The following is a 17732-nucleotide window of genomic DNA, read 5'->3' as shown; positions in this document are numbered from 1 at the left end:
TCAATTCTGTGCCAGCCACAGTATGGCACCCAAATGGTGATGCGAAACAAGTGGTGCAGTGGCTGTGTCTTCCTTGCTTGGGCCGACATGTCCTTCCTGACCCAGAGGCTGTCATCCCTGCCACAGTGCTTTCAAAACATCATGACACAAGATCCTCTGCGTACCACCCAAGCACTACAGTGAGTGGTGTGTCGCTGTGTGTGTTCGCTCTTCACTTTGATTTGTGACTTTGTGCATATGTGTCACATTCGGCTGGGCGTGCACAAGTGTGTGTGTGTGTGAAGACAGTAAGAAGGCGATGCCAATAGTGAGGAATGACAACTAATGCTGACACACACCATCCATATCGAAATAAATAAAGCGGCACCCCTTTAAATATGTTTAATTAAACCAATCTAGGTCCACCAGGACAAACAAGGCCGCCGCTCTTTACGAGCGAGACATCAGACACACGTCTTTTTTGCGCCTCGCCGTCCCCGTCGTCTTGTTGACTTTGATTGCTCCTCAAAAATCCATCTGGAATTTTGATGGGGCGTGTTTTTGAAGGGGAGAGGCCTCGCAAACCGCAAGCGGCGAGATGCCTTGAGTTAAAACAAAAGGCCTCTGCGGTCGTGTCTGCTCCTCGGGGGCCCCCGCCCCGTGCGCAGATAGTCTGTAATTGTAGTTTACGCCGTCATTATTACAACATGTTAGGCCTTTTCACGTGCACTTCTCTTCTCCTGGAAACATGCGACGCTCGTGGCTTCAAAGTAGCGTAGGAGCGTAGTCAAATTTAGGAGGGGGGTGGGGGTTCAAAAGGGGGTGGGCGCTCTTGAAACATTTTTTTTTTGCCAGGCAGATAAGGAAAGAAGCCAGATGAGTTTTGGGGGAGAAAAAAAAATCCTCACGTTACTATTATTCTCTTAAGGGATACTTTTGAGGTGCATGAGGAAACTTGAGAATGATATCACTGACACCAGAATGCAGAATTGTAACCAAACTGCAGCCTAAATGTATATGCCACAACATTAGGTACGCACACCGCCATTGTTAAGCATCACACAAGGCACAAACTATTATAAAGGCATTCTAAAGATAATAATGTCAATTTAACAACATTCCAGGGTTGTTTCTGATATTTTGGTGAGCTTTTTTTTTTATCTGCGTAAGTCTTTTTAAAGTCAGAATTATATAAACAACTTTTGTATTTACTTGTACAGGGGTTCCTAATGAAGTGTCTATCGACTCGAAGTACCCTTTATACAAGATTGTTTTTTTAACTGTACTTTTTGCAGTAGGTCCTGAAGCAGCAGAGCGCTGCTGTCATATCGAGGATTTTTGACTAGTGTTTTGTATTTGGAGGATAGCTTTAAAAACAGCAGCGCACTCCTGTCGATCGTTGCCTAGTGTTTTTACAGTAGGCTCTTAAAAACAGCCCTGACGAGCATTTTCACAACATGGCCTTAAAAACAGCAGAGCAATCCTGTCATGCAGAGAATCTTTGGCTACTTTTTTGCAGTTGGTTCACAAAAACAGCGGAACGCTCCTGTCAATTAGACAATCTTTGCCTCTTGTTTTTACAGTAGGGTCTTAAAAACAGCACAGTGCTCCTGTCGAACAGAGGATCTTTGACTAGCCTTTTTGCAGGATGGCCTGAAAAACAGCAGTACGCTCCAATCATGTAGAGAACCTCTGACTTTTTTGCAGTTGGTTCACAAAAACAGCAAAAATAGCTCTGCATCTAATAGACTGGGTAGGTGTACCTAATGAAGTGTCAGATCCTTTACCAAGACTGGCAGTGTGCCCAAAATGACTATTAAAAGCAATCATTACCACTCATTGACTTGGTTGATCTTGTTTGCATTGTGTTTTCTTCATCTTAAGCATTTTAACTTTGCGTAGAAACGCGCTTCCAATGAGGTTTTGATCGTAATGCTTACACAATGCGGGCTTTTTTTTGTACTGCTCTTCCCCTGCTTTTGCCAGCAGAGGGAGTCTAATTGTGACGAACACACACACTCACGAGCTTGTGTGCACATCTGCTCAAAATTCATGTCACCCAAAATCACGCCGACGTGATGGGAATGCATTTTTGTTTTCATTTGTGTTGCAATTTATTGTCAATCAGCGTGACTGACACATCCTCAATGACTTCTCCTATTCTCATTGACGCCTGTTCTACATTATTATTATTATTAGTCATTATTATTAGTCATGCAGTGTTTTTTTTTCTTGCAGAGACATTCTACTTGTGTCTAAAGTTTATGGGGCGTGCTGTTGTGGTGGAGCCCATGCAGGAAAGCCACAAATGCGCTCATGTTGCAAGGCAACAAAGCGACAAGTTCGCAAAATGGGCTTTATAAAGGCCTCTCTCTCCCTCTGTGTGTGTATAACAGACAATTCCCAACATCATCACTTTGGTGTGTGCAACAACGGCGTGCAAGCCCGGCCCCATTATCTACAAAGCCACCCGTGGAGGGAGGAGGAGGAGGAGGAGGAGGAGGAGGAGTAGGCGTGCACCCCTCCCTACTCCTCTCTTACCTGTGATAGACTCTTACCTGCGCGGCTGCTATGGAAAGGTGCTTAAAAGCGGCGTTTTTTCAACGGAATTCTTAATTAGGCTGGGGAAAGGAAAGGGAGGAAGCCCCTCCAATCAAGTCTGACCCCTCCCAGCACTTTCATTTTGGACCCTTCTAGCATCTCACCTGCACACTTTTCACTCGGTTTGGCTTGGCTTGGCCCGGACCGGACCATGGGGATGGTCCCACATGAGCTCGGTGCAGCGAGGAAGAGTCGCCATGTGTGCATGTGGAAGGGCTAGTTAGTTAGGGAGCTAGTTAGTTAGTTAGTGATTGCGTCGTGTACAGTGCATGGCCCACGCACGGAGTGGCACCGACCATGCACAAGCCCCTCCGAACCTGGACCCTGTACCCTGTGTTCCTGTGTTTGGGCATCATCTACCTCAGGCTAGGGTGAGTTTACCTCTAAACATGCAATGAAACGCCACATTTCACCATCAACTTGCATTTTTCTGCCCGTTTTAAGCAGACTTAAAGCTACTACCACCAAGCACGTTGATTACTTCACTGTCATTCACAACCAGTTGCTCTCTGCAGCCATGCATACCTCTCCTTTTTTTTAATAGCACCACACAAGAGTGGTATTTCCACATTCCATTGGCCCAGACTGAGTTTTTACCTGTTTAGCTTTAACTCTCCTCATCCCTCCCCTCAGCGCCTCCGCTTTTAGAACACACACACACACACACACACACACACACACACACACACACACACACACAGGAAGACGCTCATAATGTGGATGATTTAAGCTGTGTATCACTGTAAAGACAGTAATAGGAGTCCATTTGTGGCCCTAAAGAGTACAATTTACACTACTGCACCACATCATTGGGACACAATTACATCATGTGCCACCATAACAGACATGCACTGTACTCTAGTTCCTGTACCTGTCTAAGAAAGGTGATAGTTCTTTACAGTTGCTTGCAGTCGGTTCCACATGCACATATGATACTGTGTGTACTTTCTATGCACATTTATACTACACACTATATGGTCTGAGCAGGTGTATTGTTATTCATGACGCTTTGGACTTTGTTGGCCTTCACCAGTGGTGTGCAAACTTTTTTCCACTGAGGGCCACATGCAAAAAGAACTATTTTTTTATTTTTACTGTTTACGATACATTCACTATAGGCACGGCTGCTAATGAGAGCCATGCTATGTGTTTTCGTGACAGATAATAGGTGACAATTGGTCAAAACGTGCACCCCTACTCTGCCGCTCGTGCTATCATTTCTCCCCACAAATGCACCACACTGCGGCGCCGTTATTAAACCCCATCTGTCGGAGTCAGTGGTGGAGCTATGTGGTCACTCTCCCGCCACCCGACTGGCCATCTAGACATTTCAGGTATCAACTTACTGTATTTGCTACCCCTTTATGAGTAATGGCCTCACCTTAGCCATCCCAGTGAAAGATTTCTGTCTCCGCCACTGGTCGGAGTGACATGAAATTTCTAACGCGGCTCTACGAAACAGATGCTGCAACTTAAAGGGTGTTGTGCCAAAATTTGGTACGCGCCTTCAGGGCACTGACAAGCACGTGTGTGTAGAATTTGAGCAAGATTGGTGTAAAAACATGGCCGCCATAACACAAAACGTCTTACGTACCTGGCAACTAGTTCTCCGTAAGTCACTGAGCATTTGTCTAATGATGATAAAACCCTGAGCACAGCGTGTTAACATGTATGCTAGCATGATTTGCAACGCAGTTTGACCACAACCCATACGGGGCTCCACAAATATCAGTCATAGTTTGGTGTGCAAACAGCGCTTCATTGACAGTGAACTTCTATTTGATGCTATTATATTCTATTTACAGGGCAGCTAACTTACTTACTATACTTTTATTTGGCACATATACACCTGCCATGCTTTAAATATACATATCGGACACAACATTAGTAACAAATACTCAGTTTTGACACAGTTGTAGTTTGCTGTGTGGGCCTACGGCGCACATCTGGCAAATATTGTGTTCACCTTCTAGTCACAGTTAGGAGTATAGCTCCAATACGCACTGTGTGTGTGGGGCGGGATGGGGGGGCGAGGGTGGGTGCTTACTGTGTTTACTGAGCCCGACCATTTAGCTCATTCCTTCCATCCCTTTTTACTCTCACTAAATCTTTCATTGTGCCCTCTTCATTTACGACGACTGGAGCCTGCAGGTGTTGACTGACAGCCTCATAGCAACACGCACACACGCACGCACACGCACACACACACGCACGCACGTAGACAAGGAGACAAAAATCCATGCTTATAGTGCACCAATACCGCATGAGTATCATAACAAGACGACTTTGAAGGCATCGTAAGTCTAGGACATTTCAAGTTCCTCGTGATATGAGGATATTTGTCATATTTCAGAGCAAAGCTTGCATATAACACCAACTTGTGGACTCATCCTGCCAAAAAATGTGCTGACCCCCCACCCCTTTTTTGCACCGTGATGACTGTTTGTTGATGTTTGAGAGCGATAGATAGAGGGGGGGGGGGGGGGGGGGGGGGTGGCGCGGTGGTGGGTGATGATGAATGAAACCTCGGATCAGTGTCACACCCCCCCCACAACACCCCCCCTATTGTCCCACAGCGGCAAAGTGGGCGGACTGCAGTCGTCTCCGGCCGCCCAATGGCAGCACAGGCACTTTTCTGCCATGCGAAGTCCCTGAACGCACCACCACTACCACCGAGCATCGCAGCAGCGGAGACATGTCAGAGCCCACCCCGGCCACCGGCCCCGCACACTCGGCCACGGCAGCGCGGAGCGGCGTAGACCTGACAGGGAAGGAAGAGGACTAATTTGGAATTAAGAGACTATTTTTTTTGGTGGTGGTGGGGTGGGGGGAGTGTGTGTTTCTCCATCTTGCCATCGCTTTCGCTCCTCCATGTCATCATGATCCTCTTCTCGTCGCGCAGTGTGCTGCTGTCAGTCTACTACCCGCAAATCTTCCTCATCCTCACCAGCGGCAGCTACCTGTAAGTTCATTAATGAACTCCGAATGCTTTCTTAGCTGAGGTTTTTTTTCCCTTCAATTTAAAAGCAAAAAGTTACATTTAAGTTACATTTGCTTTGTAAGAAGGGGCGCCTAAACATACCTTTACCCATCAGGAGCAGTCATTTCAAGCAGGGGTGTCCAAAGTGTGGCACCGGGGTCCATATGTGGCACGTGGCTTGTTTTTTTATCGCCCGGTGGCATATTCTAAGAAGAAAATTGCATCAGAATAATTACGAGGAAGGTGTGAGCGCTACTGAAAATGAAAAATAAACGTTAGCGTAGCATAGCATATGTTGATCGACTGTGTATTGCCATAACAGATAATAATGCTAAATAAATAACACACTAGGTTTGCTTTTATGGCAACAAAGATGACTCAAAAAGTCCTTACCAAGACCCTGTGTCTTTTTGATAATCAGCTTGAAAAACTTCTTCTCAAAAAGCTGCTTTAAGGTAACGATGTGTTGCATTCCCATGGCCAAAAAGGGTTCAGATATCTACCCAAACCTGCAGTTAAAGGAGTACCAAGCCATAAAAGAGCAATAATGTTGTTTTTTAAAACGTGAAAGCTTGTGTAATCTACCTGTACATGTAGAAAGTTGCACGTGCAAATATGAATGCTATGTGCGCTTTTGCATAATAATATACAATATTACAATTCATCACTGTATGTGGTGAAAAGTTTTGTCCATATGTAGCCGTGATATTGTCTCAATGAAACCTAAACACACCTTTCCCCGTTAATAGCAGTCATTTAAAACAGGGCTGTCCAAAGTGTGGCCCAAGGCTCATTCTTTATCGACCCGTGGCCACACTGAAAATTAAAAAAAAAGTGTTACGAAAAAAGTTCTCATAGCATAGCGTGCATGCTTGATCGGCAGTGTTTAACCCACGGGTCTCCAACAGGTACAAGTAGCTCTCCACTTGATTTTGAGTAGCCCACCAAAGGGTCAAAGCATGTGCGCATAAACTCTTTTGGTATTTTAATGACAATTTAGTGCAAAATAGCCCAAACAAGAGAACAATCGCACCGTTTGCGTGGTAATGAAAGTACCGTCAGCACAAATAGATACCCTTTCCTTTCGTTTTGTCAAAGCACACCTAACAGCCATTAAAGCTGGAAAAAAGAAAGTGTGTGAAAAAGCCAAGTTAGCGTAGCAGCATAACTGAACACACGTATTAGAGGAGCACCCAGTGTAATGTTTACACCACAACTGCCCTAAATTAACACTGCCACTGATAATTTAAAAAAATGCAATAGAAGCTCTTTAACCAAAATTACTTTAATGCTAAATTTCCTAATTGACTGTTTTACACGAATGAAAACCCCCAGAAAAAATATTAAAAGCGCATTTCTTACTTGAGTTGTCAAATTATTGTTATGTATGTTCATTCCTGAAAGGGAAATTAGCTTTGCAAGCCGTCGCCAAGGTCAAAGGAGGCCATGCAAAATGACATATGGGGGCTAGTTAGTTGTTTCAGTAACACCTGTTGAAAGATTTCTGTTTTTCATGAGTTCAAAAATAAAAGTAAAAAAATGGTGAATAATATGAACTGTACTTTTTCCAGTATGTGGCGCCGTACGCTCCTGGTTTATGGAATAAAACCACCAACTTCTGCATGCATGCCGGCTTCTTTTTGTCCACAGAGTGGCAGAGATGTTCACAACTCGTTCCCACTTTTTTTTTTTTTGAATGAGTGTTACTTTTACACGCTCTGAACCTGTCAATGCATGACCTCATCCTCCATTCATCGTCTCATGTGATTGACACCCTAAACGCCTCGTGGCTTTTCATTAAACACCAATCATTCCTCCAAGGATCCGGACTTGCAAAATAATTACTAAGCCATTCTCCTGCTCTCTCTCTCTCTCTCTCTCTCTCTCTCTCTCTCTGCCCGCTTCCTCTGCTGCCCGGAGACCCCAAACCTGCTGCTAAAATAGATGTGGTTTTTGGGGGTTTTTCCAAGTTAAAAGTGCAGTGGCTGCACTCGTTGCGTGTGCACACGCAGCACAGTCATGCTGCTTTCAAGCATTGCTTATTTGCATTATTGCAGGGTTTCTCTACCACTGATATTGATTGGAATAATCATAATAATAGTCGCATTTGAAAAGAATATACAATATGATGGCTGCCTTTAAGGGAGTGGGGAGAGAGAGCATCCCATTCAGCCCTAAAACTGCTCTTGAGAGGAGGAGGAAGAGGAGGAGGAGAGTCCTCCATCTAAGTTAAAATGTGTCCCAGACATTATTTTTTTAAAGTGCATTCCTCTGTAACATTCATGCCTGGGAGCAGAGCGCTGGCTCACAGTGCATATCCATGTGATGGACAAGGTGGCTGCAGCCGACGTCTGCCGTGACGTCGGACGCCCACTTTGTCTCGGGGCGACACGACACTGTGATGTAAGAGCCTCGCGCTGTACGGATGCACCTTTTTTTTCCGCATTGATGTCAGGTCACGTTGGCAACGATGCTCAGTGGAATGTGAGCTAAATGGATTTCTATCCGCCGGATGTAAGAAGGAGCTTGTTCGCTGCTTTGCTAGAAAGAAGCTTTAGACGGTATAATAATACACCACAACTTTTTTATTTATGATATAGAAAGTAAACTTCTTGGCTCTAGTCAAGCATGGTGGTGGGAGCGCCACGGTCTGCATCAGCGCTGACAGGGCGCTGGAGGAGCTGTGGTTCATTGAGGGGGAAACATGCATTCCAACATGTACTGTGACATTGTGACGCAGAGCATGATATAATAGCTGGCATCACAAGTGAGTCCACCCCACAGTAGGTATGTCAAGTGTGAATATTTAGAGCTAGCGTTGCCTTAATCCTCTTGGGCATGGAATTGAGCAGAGCTTCACGGGTTGTTACTGCAATCCTCTTCCACTCCTGCATGATGACGTCACTGGTGGAGCTGGCGGATGTTTGACACCTTGCGCTCCTCCGCCTTTCACCCGCTGGAGGATGCCCCTCATGTTCTCAACTGGGTTCAGGTGTGGAATCCACCGCGTTCACCTTCACTTATCATCTTGGAGGTGTGTTCACACTCCTGGTGTTGGAAAACGTCCATCCGGCCTTGTTTCTGCTTCACCATGTCACAGTACATGTTGGAATTCATGTTCTCCCTCAATGAACTGAAGCTCACCAAGTGCCGGGGGCACTCATGCAGCCCCAGTCCGTGATGTTACTATCATCACCATGCTTGGCTATAGGCAAGATACTATTATCTTGCCAGCTATTTAGACAATAACAGCTGTGTGTTGATAGTAAATCTATACTGCTACACCAGCTGTACACTGACTACTCTCCAGTACATCCAAGTTTGTTGTCCATAGTATTCCCCTTGAGAAGATACACTGTACACTAAACACTAAAAATCCAACCAAAAAGCTGTGTCAAAGATGCTTTACAAAGATAGCAATGTGGATTGGGTGGCAGTGGCTCAAGTGGTAGCGCTGGTTGTGTAGAAATTGGAAGCTTGGCAGTTTGATCCTCGCTCCCTCCACCCAGTCACTGTCGTTATGTCTCTAGACAAGACACTTCACCCACCGTGCCTCCAGTGCTGCCCACACTGGTGGATGAATGTTTGGTGGTGGTCGGACAGGCTGTAGGCGTGAATTGGGAAGCGCGTCTCCGTCTACCCCAGGGCAGCTGTGCCTACAGATGTAGCGTACCACCTCCAGTGTGTGACTGAGGAGTGAATGAGTAATGGGTTACTTCACTGTGAAGCGTTTTGGGTGCCTTGAAAAGCACTATCAAATCTAATTCATTATTATTATTATTATTCAGTCAAAATTTCAATCAGCATGTAAGGCCATGATGTAGGCATGTTATATAGTCTGTAAATAAAGTTACTGGTAATACAGTAGACAAAAGACATTAGATAGAAATACATTTTTCACTACATTGAACCATTTTTTAAAATTATAGATACATTTTTGTTATTTTAATGAAGCTTTTTTATTTTTCTTTTTAAATTATTATTATTTATTTGTATTTTTCTGAAGCTTTCTATTATAAAAAAATATATACAGTAATTACATAATAATTATATATATATATATTATATATATATATATAATTTTACTGAAGTTTTAATTTTTTTTTATTATTATTATTATTTATTTGTTTTCTATGCCGCTTAATTCTCACTAGGGTTGCAGGGGTATGCTGGAGCCTATCCTAGCTGACTTCGGGCGAGAGGCGGGGTACACCCTGGACTGGTGGCCAGCCAATGGCAGGGCACATATAGACAAACAACCATTCACACTCACATTCACACCTATGGACAATTTAGAGTCTCCAATTAACCTAACATGCATGTTTTTGGAATGTGGGAGGAAACCGGAGTACCCGGAGAAAACCCACACACGCACGGGGAGAACATGCAAACTCCACACAGAAATGTCCAATGGAGATTCGAACCCAGATCTTCCAAATCTCCTGACTGTGTGGCCAACATGCTAACCACTTGGCCACCGTACGGCCCATTTTTTAAATCATTATTATGATTTTATTATTATTTTTTCTCAGTTTATTATTATTATTTTACCAAAACGCATGTGTGAAGTGTGTATGAGTGTGCGTGGCTTCACAGTTGATTTACGTACCTCGTTATTGCCAGAGCGCATGATGCTGATTGCAAGAACCGCGATCAAGTTCTATACAATAGTTTAGAACATTTAGCACGTTTAGTGCGTAAAAAGGCAGAGTCCACACAATGAGCCTCGTTTGTATGGACGGGATGTCGCGGTTGCCACCGGCGACCGGTGTATACTGCAGCGGGGGTCACGGCGGGGTCGGCGGAGCAACAAGAGGTGAATGACACATGCGAGCCAACAAGGACATGGTGCAAACTCGGAAGATTTGTTTTTTGGTGTATTTCATTTTAAAAGCGGAGCACTTTGTATTCCGGGCCTGGAGTGCGGTGCCACAGCTGCAGTTGGGTTTGATTGGACGAGCTGTCTGGGTGGAAAAAAGACCATGTCAAAAAGCAAAGGCTCACCATCCATCAACGGTTTGCTCTTAATCTTCTACAAGAGTTTTTTGTGGTGATCCCTGGAACGTCCGGGGGGTTCCTCGTGCCCCGAAAAGTTAGCCTGAGTGTGGTTATGGGTGCTGTAACAGCTGTGTTTGGCTGGATGTTATCACGCTGATGCGAGCAAGCTGCCTCTCCTGCGAAGTCGGAGGGTGTCATCTCATAAACAGCGTTTAGTCACCTTTTAGATTAAGTGTTGATAATGTGTCCCATGTGTTTGTGTAAAATAAAAGCAGCTGCAAATCATAAGGAATGATTTTTTTAATGATAATTGGGCACAACCTAACATCTGCATCATCATCGTCATCACATGTAGCCCGGCGATACAAAACATCACCGGCGTGGAGTTGCATTGCGAGTCGTCCACTGAGAATGATATCATTTAGCGGGTCTTTTTTTAGCAGGTTTTATACGCTGGCTTGCTTTCTATGGACAACAGTAAGCCATCCATTTAGTTTATTTTAAATAACAGCATATGTGGATGACGCATCGCTTGCTAGATTATTTTATGTTCACGTCACAGTGAGAATATTTTCAGCCCTCAACTTGTTTTTAATGGCTCTCGGCACAGTATAAAAATAAAACAAATGAAAATTACAGATGTATTATTAGACACATTTGCTTTGTTCAGATAGCTTAACTTACCATATATTGACCTCAGTTGGATTGGTTTTAGCATCTTCAATGCACAAAATGTATCACGAATGTACCACATCCTTAAATTCTTCTGTATGCGGTCATCCACCATACTTCTAATATCATGGGAACAGTTTGGGGAAGGTCCATTTGAAGAGCGTAAAGAGGCAACAAACTGAACATGCCCTTCCACTGTTTACTTCCTGGACAGCCACATGACTGTAAATGATATTTGTGGCGCCCCCTATGGGTTGTGCTGTGAAAGACATGCTAGCATACATGTAATACAGATATCGCCTAAGTTTTGTACTCACTAGACAAATAGTCAATGACTTAAAGGTAATGATAACGGTAATGGTTTAATATATTTGAACATGCATACAAGTTACAATGGAATACATCACATATTACAATTCACAGTTCCACATGTCCAAAAGGAGTAGGAAGAAGCAAATCTTATTTAATCCTACCCCCCACCCGTTGTACATCAATTGCAATACATTTGCTCACTTCCTGTATTCCAAATGCACTCGCTCCTGGTTTACTTATGGACAATTAGGTTGAATCCCAATTCCACCTCTTACCCCTTATCTTAGCCCTTACCCCTAGGTTTTGCATGTTCACGACAATCAAGTGATGTCCCAATTCTCCTTAAATCGACGGGTAAGGGCTAAAGGGTGTACAGCCCTAGAAACCAGTAGAAACGCAGGGGTAGGAGGAGTTTCCTCGGATTCAGCACTCTCGAAAGAAGCATATAATTAAGAATAATTATTGATTTTCACGGTAACGTCGCTCATGTTTTATTAGACATTCAGTCCTTTGCTTATCCACGTAAATATTTGCCATGTTTTGCATTGTGGGTTGTCGCTCTGCTACACCGCACAGCACTCCAGGACCATTGTAAAGCTGCAGTCCCAGTATGGACAAGTCAAATGCAACAAAACGCCATTCTGGACTTTCTTACAAAGTAACATGAGATAGAACATCAACAATAGGAGGAGGGTTTTTTTTTTAAATAAGCGTTACACATTTGTCGATGTTCACAAAGTGTGTTATACTGTTATTTCTGTTTCATATGTACATTTGATCATTTTCTATTTGTATAAATGTTGTTACAGTGCTGGTTATTTGTTAGAGTTGTTTGTTGTTTTGCAGTAAATGTCACAGTTTGGAAAAATGTCTTTCTTTTATATAAAAAAAAGATGTTGTGAGGTAGGCTATTACAGTATAAGAATGAAATAATGTATAAAATGTATGCACCTTACTTTATGGTAGGAACCAATTTAGTTGTCTCCTTTGCCTATGTCGCAGCAAGCAGTGAAGGCTGATGACAAAATGAGAATCAAGTGGCATCCCATTCTGTAGTGCCTTCTTCCCCTTGGCCCTCGGTCTTAAGGGGTAGGGGTAAGATGAAGGGGAACTGGGATTTAGTCTTAGGCCTGCTTGATATTTTGCTTGATGACGGCCATGTTTATCATCCAAATTTTCCACATGTGCTTGTCAGGCCATGAAAGCGTGTACCAGATATTGTGATGATTCGACTAAACATCCTAAAGTTACAGCAGGTGTACATCTGTGCAACAATTTTCAAGGCAGTCCCACCTATGGGGTTCAAACTGTATGCGGGTTTAATAACAGCGCCACCATGTGGTGTATTTGTCCCAAAAAAAAATAGCACAGTGGGGTTGCATGGTTTGACAAAAGTTCAGCCTTTTGTTCAGGCGAAGAAGCGTTAGCTTACGCAAACGGATACATACACCCCTAATTTTTTCACATGACTAAATGGAAAGGCCAGGTGTCCCAATTCTTTTGTATGTGTAGCTTATGTTCCCTTTCACGTAAATGCACCTACTTGTCTCCAAACATAGCACACATTTGCCCCTCGAGTACTATGAGATATACGAGTCCTAAGCGTCCTTGCTTCGGTAGACGCATGTTATTGTCTGGAATTTCCCCTTGTGGGACTAATGAAGGCATATCTTATTATCTGAGTGCATTTGGACGACTGGCAATGACAGGATATTCAATTTATCGCTCAAACTGCTGTCACATTTGGCAGATATTCCATTCAGAACTGATTTTAATCCAAATATAATCCAGTCCTGATATGTTTTAAATCTGAATTGGGTGAGTTTTGGGTTGATGTAACTGCGTGCATGTGTGACACTGGGAGGCCAAGAGTTAAAATAATGGACATTTAATAAGAAAACCCAACTGCCAAAGCATTAGAAAGAGGCTTTCACTTTACTATGGAACGTGCATCAATCACTGGTTGAAATGAATCATCCCGGGGGGAACCTCACATGAACTAAAGTCAGCCAATCTGACCATCCTCTGGAAGTTCTTACCATGTGTGTGATGGTTTTCTTGTCTTTTTGGCAGGGCCCTGTCCTCAGTGGTGGCTCTGGGCGCCAACATCATCTGCAACAAGATTCCCGGGCTGGCACCACGTCAGCGAGCCATCTGCCAGAGCCGCCCGGACGCCATCATTGTTGTGGGCGAAGGTGCCCAGATGGGCATCAATGAGTGTCAGTATCAGTTCCGCTACGGACGCTGGAACTGTTCGGCGCTGGGGGAAAGGACGGTCTTCGGTCAGGAGCTGCGTGTAGGTCAGTCTGGCTTATCGTGCAAAAGGCAAACAATGCGTTTATACTGTATGTTCTTTTATGGATTCACATGGGAAGTTGATACGTTATGTAGGTTGTTTTTTTGCTTGCTGGATTATGCAAAAACTACACAAACGATTTCCATGAAACTTTGCTGACAAATAGCTCTTATAATCTTTTTTCTAATCCACAAGGGGATGATGATTCCCCCTGCCTCCGAATGCTAAGACTTACATAATTTTCATAAACAACTAGCCTGCTAAAAGAAATATGGGGCACCATGTTTGAGTTACTTTATTTTGACAAATTGATTTTCCGCTTTTGCCGTTTGAATCATAGTGGAAACGTTCACCCTCATCCCAGACTGCAAATGGTAGAGTCCCAACTGTCTACACAAATGTCTTCCATCATTGTTTATGAACCAGGAACTAGCCTAATAGCTAAAAAAAATGGACAAACACCAACAAATACAGCAGTCTCCAATTTTTTTAAACTTCTGTTAAACAAACACAAATCTAGAACACAAATGGTCGCGATTGTCTCTTCTAAACGTCTTACGTCATATTCTCATACCTGTCAACCTTTCTGTTTTTCCCAGGGAACTCCCGTATTTTGCCCTGCTTTCCCATCACCCTCCTGTTTAAATATCTTTCTGTAGATTTCTCGCATTTTCCCATTTGTCTATGCCTAACGTCTTACGTCATTTTTACAAACCAGAAAGTAGCACTCAAATACAGCGCTCTCTGATTACTTTATTTTATAAGCCTTTACTTGGTGCCGTTGGAGTGACCGTTCCGAACATCTTAAGTCATTCTTTCCGAACCAAAAACTCCGAACAAATATTTCAGTCTATGGTTTTTTTCTCCTTTGCACCTACTGCCGCTTGCATCACAATAGGAGTAACCCAGAATTGAAAAGGGAGAGTCCTGTCCGTCTTTTCATAACCCAATCATAATGTCTTTTGGGACAACAAACAAACTTACGAACTGAAAAACCAAATAACATAATTAGTGCTGTACGATCTCTACAGAACCTGACAGACATGCACAACGAAGGCACGCCGTGATGTTTTCACTTTTTTGGTTTGTGTTTGAATCACTACAGGACCGTCCCTTGTCTCGGGTTGAAACGGTGTATGGTTTATCGGTAAGCTGGGATAACTGGCACAAAAGTGACAATAACCCTTTCGTGCATGCTCAAATGTATGTCGACGTCGGCTTAAGTAGGCACTTTTTAGTAGTAAGAACACAGCAGACCAGGACTTGATGTGTTGATCGACATAGACGGGCTGTGGACATAAACGGGACCAACTTAAACAGGTTTTGATTGACACATCTGATCATAAGACCGCATTAACTTTAAGTTCAGTGCTTGCGATCATTACCAATCATGTGGTTATGCTATGAAACCTTTCCATCAAGCGTGGAGCCATCCTATTGTCTGACTCTAACTGGAATGGATGAAACATGTGGTGGTACCAGTCCCTCTGTGGCCTATGAAAATGCAGCTCATCACAGGCCAAACCCAAGTTTGCACACATCACACAGTCCAAAAAACTCAAACCAGCAACACACTCTTTGACGCTCTATTGTATAACCATCCGGGTTGGCTCTGCTAAACAGAACTTCACATGCTACCGATCCTGGGCCCCATTGTAGTCTTCATTGTTGTGTTTTTCTTTCTGTTGTTTCGGTTCTGGTTTTATGGGCCCCGCATGATTAAAAACTACTGTTGAAAAATGACATTGCAGATGAGGAGACAACTAATGGTGGTGTTTTTGAGCCAACTAGAAGGACACATCTGTTGTTAATTGGCTTCAATTGGTTACATCCATGCCTCGCTTCTCTGTGTACGCAGGAAAAAAAGCAGACGTAAAGCTTGGTAACATTCATTTACTTTTCAAGGGAGCGTCACATATGTCCCTCCAGACCAAAAACGTTGCGGCCGGGTTCTGCATTGAGGCCAGTGGTTCTGTTTAGAATCACTTTGTCTTTGTCGTGGATGTGCTGCTTTGTGTTTCAATGGCGCTCCTGTTTGGTTTTTAACATATGATTTAGTAGAACCAATTTTCATCCCTTAGCAGATGAAAAACAGGTCTGATTTCAACCCTTCAGATGGTTCTAATGCATCTGTCTTAATGGATATTTGTGATATTGAAGTATGATGCCCATTTTTCAAAGTACTTAGACCAGAGTTGTTCAACTAAATCGTCCTTGTTGGGGCACATTTAAAAAAATAAAACCGAAGGACGGACGTTCAGACTTCCTCAATATTCACTTCTTCTCTACTATTCTTATTTTGTGTATCATGTCAATGCAATTCTCAGTGTCAGTCATGAATAAAGTAATAAGGTCAGAAATGAAGATGAAGAAAACACTTGTTAATTATCCCATTTGGACCTGCTGCAAAAATGCTATTCCAAGAATCCTTGTATTACACAAGCGCTTTGCTGTTTGGAGGAGTCTACTGCAAAATGAAAAATAAATCAAAACATATTTTTGGGATGAAAAATCTGCGAACATGGGGTCGTGAATGCAAAATCAGTAATATCGTGGCCTGACTGAATGCAAAACCATTTGTCAACTGAGGCAAAATTTCGTTAAAAATCTTCATTGAAAATCAAGTCCAGGGCATTCCCAGTCAAACACTGTATTTTTAATTTGTTGACAACTTAGAGTGAATTCGTTGGGTTTTCTGCAACAAAAAAGCAGCCTATTTTTGGAGAGAAAAAGCACAAATTGGCATGTTTTCCCACAAAATAATTCTTTGATAAATCAGCAAAAATGTACAGGGTTGCTAATGCTGAATGGGGAATATGTGTATCTGACAAGAGCACTCTGCTGTTTTTCAGGACCTACTGTGAAAACACAGTCAAATATCTGCTGTTTTTGTTGCAAAAAAGGTTAACTGAACATGCAGGCAGGTGTGACGTCCTTTGGACCACTGGACTTGGTGGGGTCTCATTGGGAAGCTAGTGAGCTTGATTTTTCGGGGGGGGCGTCTCTTCATTCTTCGTATTAACCCAGCAGCTCGCCTCTTTACTGACCTCGCAGACGTGTTTGTGCTCGCTCGGCAGACTTCTGGTCAAAAAGTTGCTTGTCATCAACAGCTGGGACCAAACCAAAATAAATGCAACGTTTCCTCCAGCTGCGGTGCTCCGTACGAGCGATTGGTTTGAGGTTACAAAGCGCTGCGAGTCGAGTCTGCGGCTACGTCGTCATAAAATGTTGGCTTGCAAATCATTAGGTTAGCTCTGGAAAACAGCTAGGTGGTGATTACAGAGCTTGGCCATATTGCTGATAATTGCATTGAGATTAATACGTGTTTTGTCGTGACTGGGGAGAGTTTTGAGCCTTTCCAGGGACAAAAAGGTAGAGGTATGTTCCTTAAAATGCTAAAACTCAAGTTTTAAGTGTAGAAAAAGCAGAGCAATGAACGTTGGTGAAGCGTCGTACCCTTAAAATGTAATTTTTTTTATGTTGTCAGACGAATGAGGAAAGATTAAATGCCGTCTGATGATTTAAAACATAAAAATAAACGTTAACGGCCACTCTAACATTAGTCAACAGGACATATGATCTAATTTATCTTATTTATTATGTATTGTGTAAAACTAAGACATGAATAAAATCAAATTAAAAGCACAACATGAATGCCGACCCACCATCCACCAGTTCAAGTTCCAGCCAAGTTTTTCCAGAGAGATTATTACATGGCTGTTTGACGTGTGTGGTAAAAGGCAGTGTGCTAGCATGAATTAACTTGAGACAAATGTGCACATTAGCACTCAATAAGTCATCAAAACTTACCTTTATGCATTCCCACATAGGATCAGCATTTGACACCAAATATGAGGTGAAAGAAAAATGGTAAAAATACAGTAGTAGTCTATC

General features: G+C 43.1%; 1 protein-coding gene across 2 annotated transcripts in view; it reads left to right on the top strand.

Annotated features, from left to right (window-relative positions):
• The first annotated feature begins 2617 nt into the window (after positions 1–2617).
• wnt7bb (wingless-type MMTV integration site family, member 7Bb) overlaps positions 2618–17732 on the top strand; it is a 46406-nt gene continuing 31291 nt past the window's right edge. The window contains exons 1-2 of one of the 2 annotated variants that reach the window (XM_054776947.1): positions 2618–2951; positions 13616–13842. In XM_054776947.1, coding sequence (XP_054632922.1) covers positions 2878–2951; positions 13616–13842 — 301 coding nt within the window. In that variant the 5' untranslated portion in view covers positions 2618–2877. Of the gene's footprint in view, positions 2952–5232; positions 5543–13615; positions 13843–17732 lie in introns of those variants that run through there. The other variant, XM_054776946.1, reaches the window with a different exon arrangement.

This window comes from Dunckerocampus dactyliophorus, chromosome 5 (genome assembly GCF_027744805.1).
Source record: "Dunckerocampus dactyliophorus isolate RoL2022-P2 chromosome 5, RoL_Ddac_1.1, whole genome shotgun sequence".
NCBI classification, from domain to species: domain Eukaryota; kingdom Metazoa; phylum Chordata; class Actinopteri; order Syngnathiformes; family Syngnathidae; genus Dunckerocampus; species Dunckerocampus dactyliophorus.
Note: the sequence above shows the minus strand (reverse complement) of the source record. Positions and strands in the feature narration are given on the sequence as shown.